Source organism: Oryzias melastigma, linkage group LG17 (assembly GCF_002922805.2).
Source record: "Oryzias melastigma strain HK-1 linkage group LG17, ASM292280v2, whole genome shotgun sequence".
Lineage (NCBI taxonomy): Eukaryota > Metazoa > Chordata > Actinopteri > Beloniformes > Adrianichthyidae > Oryzias > Oryzias melastigma.
Window position 1 is genome coordinate 26381675 of NC_050528.1, and position 3162 is coordinate 26384836.

The window sequence follows — 3162 nt, forward strand, 5'->3', positions numbered from 1 at the left end:
AAACTGCATGCAAGCTCCTGAATTTGCAGTTGCAAATTATGTCCCTGTCTTTACATGTTTTCATGATTGGGTGACCACAAACCAAACTGTCCAATCAAAGAGCAGGTGGCTTCCTGCCGTCCCGCCCCGCCGCAGACTTTAAGGTGGATTTTGGTGTTAACACAACTGAGTACAGTGTACAATAGAATTCCTAATCACGGAAGAATGAGCCTTTTTTTTTACTAGTTGCGTATTCACGTTTCTTTATTCGTGGTTTCATGTATTCGCAGTTTTTTTTTCAGTCGTGACTCTTCCAGTTTGTTACAAAAACTCAGACAACTCAAGACATTCGTTGGAGCCAGACGAGTGCTAGTCAACAGTACAAACACAAAAGAAGAAGAATCCACCTCCCTGCTGCTACCTGTGTGTGCGACTCGAACACCACCTGCTGAATGGGCATTCATAAAACCATGTGTGGAGCGTTCTACACGTTCCTGGTATGAATGCAGCATTACTGGAAACTTGAAGTATTTCATTTGTTCCATACAAAACTACAACATTTCAAAAGTAGTTGACAAAGTAGACGACAAAGGAAAGTGAGAGTTTTGTTAAGTCCACCTTCCTGTCCGTTTAAAAAAAATAAAACGCTAATCTGAACTTTTTAGGTTTGGGCTTAGAATTTGGATGAAAGCTAGTTTTTAAAGGTGAACATTTTTTTGGTCATTGTTAGAACCGCATGTTGTAACGTATGTCATCTCTCAGGTACCACTTCCAGGTAATCGTATTCAATTTAAATCAGTTTTGTTAACATCATCCAAAAAAAAAAGCAAGAAAAACACAAAACTAAGCTAAATTTAAATTAGTTCTGTTATAATTCAATCTAGTCTGAATAATTCAAGTTAGTTATTTTCCAAATGAGCCCAGATCATTCCAAGAACAAAACTATCTTAATTTTATACAATTATTGGTCTTTCTAAATGATTGACAGGTTAAATTAAACTGGCTTTGTAGTATAATCCCTGTGATATGAGTGCAACTGGACAACTAAGAAGAAGAACAAGTCCCCAAAAACTAATGAAAATAAAGAAAAATGCTGTTGAACCAGACACAAAGACATTCTATAGAAACATTTTGATGGAATTTTTATCCCCTAACAGTCACCACTTCCAGAAAACAGTTGGGTACATGCTGATGGATTCATTGTTTCAAATTAAACAAACCTTACATACATTTTCCCCATATTTACTGTAAAGAAAACTTGTAATATGATAGCTCTATTAAGCTCTATTAACTTTGCACTTTGGTTTGCACAGGCGGTGGCCTTTGCATTAGGCCTAATGGTGGTTCTGGCCTTGTCCTTCTCCGCCTACTATGCCTACAAGACTCGCAGCAAGATCTGGCGCCATGGAAAATACAACATTCTCTGGGACGATCCTGCAGTCAGGCCAGTGGACGGGCAAGACGTCATGAACTGGGTCAGTATTGATACAGGAGGCACATTTTTGTGGAAATATAAGGTGCTGATGGAGTGTTTACATTACTAAGAAGCTGATAGGTAAGAGAGAAGCTGTTGACACTCCCGAGTTTCACTCTGGCTGATGATTAACCAGACTAAAGATTAGAGCTGCACCTATGAAAGGCCGTGTTATACGACAGGAAACAGCTCAGGTTCAAAGTTTAAGTATGGTTTTGATAGAACGCATTTTACCACGCAAACAAGAACTGCACAAAATTGTGTATTTCTTGTACTGCTGACTATTCAAAACAATCCTTTTAAGTAAAATTCTTACTTTCATTCATTATATTATTTATAAATATTATTTTATTGTAAAATAATTCAGTGAGTATTTTTAATAAAATAAGCATTCCTTTTTTGCAGTGAAAGTCCAGCAAATGGCAATTTCTCACAAATTTCCTGCATACTTTTTACAAAGAAACATGCACAATTCTGTTGTTAGGCCTGATTCAGTGACGTTTTTATTTTAAGTTATTCTGTCAAATAGCATTTTTTTAAAGAAATTTGTAATTTGAATTGAAAAAATGTCCTAATTGTTGCTATTATCGCTTTTATGTTATAGCAGAATACTGAAGCGTTTTTGTTCATCAACAAAATTCTAACAATTCTGTCCACATCTGCGTCTCTCTGATAAAGACCTAGCAGTAGCTCTTAAACTTCTGGATTGAAGCTCATTTAAAAAACAAAACTTACTCATAGTAATATTTAAGCTAACTGCTGGGGGCGCTGTTGCAAAGGCAAAAAGTTGTCCATTCATTCAAATGTTGAACTGAGTAAATTGAGCAAATTAAGTGAATAAAGTAAATTGAGTAAAGTAAATAAAAAGTAAATTTTACATTTTAAGGCTGGTTGGAAAATAGTATTCAAAATGGGTGGATGGATGGAATTAGATAAACTTTACAATCACAGGTCTTGTTTATGTTAAAAACATAACAAATAAGGGTAAATGTGAAACAATGATGTATTTGTAGGAGTGAGATAATGAAATTATTCAGATGATGAACACATTGAGAAAAAATCAAGAAAGTAATTCTGATATTGAAATGATAAAGTAACTGTAATATTGGTTTGAGACCAATTTTTGTTTCCATCTATGCTGATGATGTTGAAGTTTATTTTAATGTTGGATTGGGAAGAATGCTTCAGACCATTGCTAAAGGTTTGGGATCGAATGGGAAAAGATGTTTAAAGACATCTTGAATGTGGAAATCTGATGCAGTTTTTTCATTTGTTTAAAGCTAAACACAAGTTTTGTTGTTTTTTGAAGGCAGGTGCCGTTAAAAAACATTTTGAGACTCTGCCTTCATATAATTAGGGTTTTGAATTCTTTGGCCAAAAAAATGGATGCAGATATTGTGTCTCTAGAGTGCAACATTGCTTATGATATTTTATGTGTGTGCGTGTGTAGCGGAGGGGCTGGCTGCGCTCCCCTCCTGGGAACTTCCCGCTGCACCTTCGTACTGCTCTTCTTTTCCTCCTTTTTCTCACAAACCAGTCCACTTCTGGTGTGTGCATCGGCAAAAACAATCCCTGATAACCGACTTCCGTTGTGAAATCCAAAACGGAACTTCATTCACTTCAGTCTAAGCTTTCTTGTTTGCAGTTATTTTTTTTATTTTTGCTAAGATCGCTTTTTCGTTTGCCATGACATTTTTTTTTTTTTTTTT

General features: G+C 35.7%; 1 protein-coding gene across 2 annotated transcripts in view; it reads left to right on the plus strand.

Moving 5' to 3' along the window:
* Positions 1-3162, plus strand: part of zgc:154006 (uncharacterized protein LOC563016 homolog) — a 17382-nt gene that overhangs the window by 6787 nt on the left and 7433 nt on the right. For both annotated transcript variants that reach the window (XM_024273633.2, XM_024273631.2), the window contains exon 4: positions 1293-1454. In XM_024273633.2, the coding sequence (XP_024129401.1) occupies positions 1293-1454 (162 nt within the window). The remainder of the gene's footprint in view (positions 1-1292; positions 1455-3162) is intronic.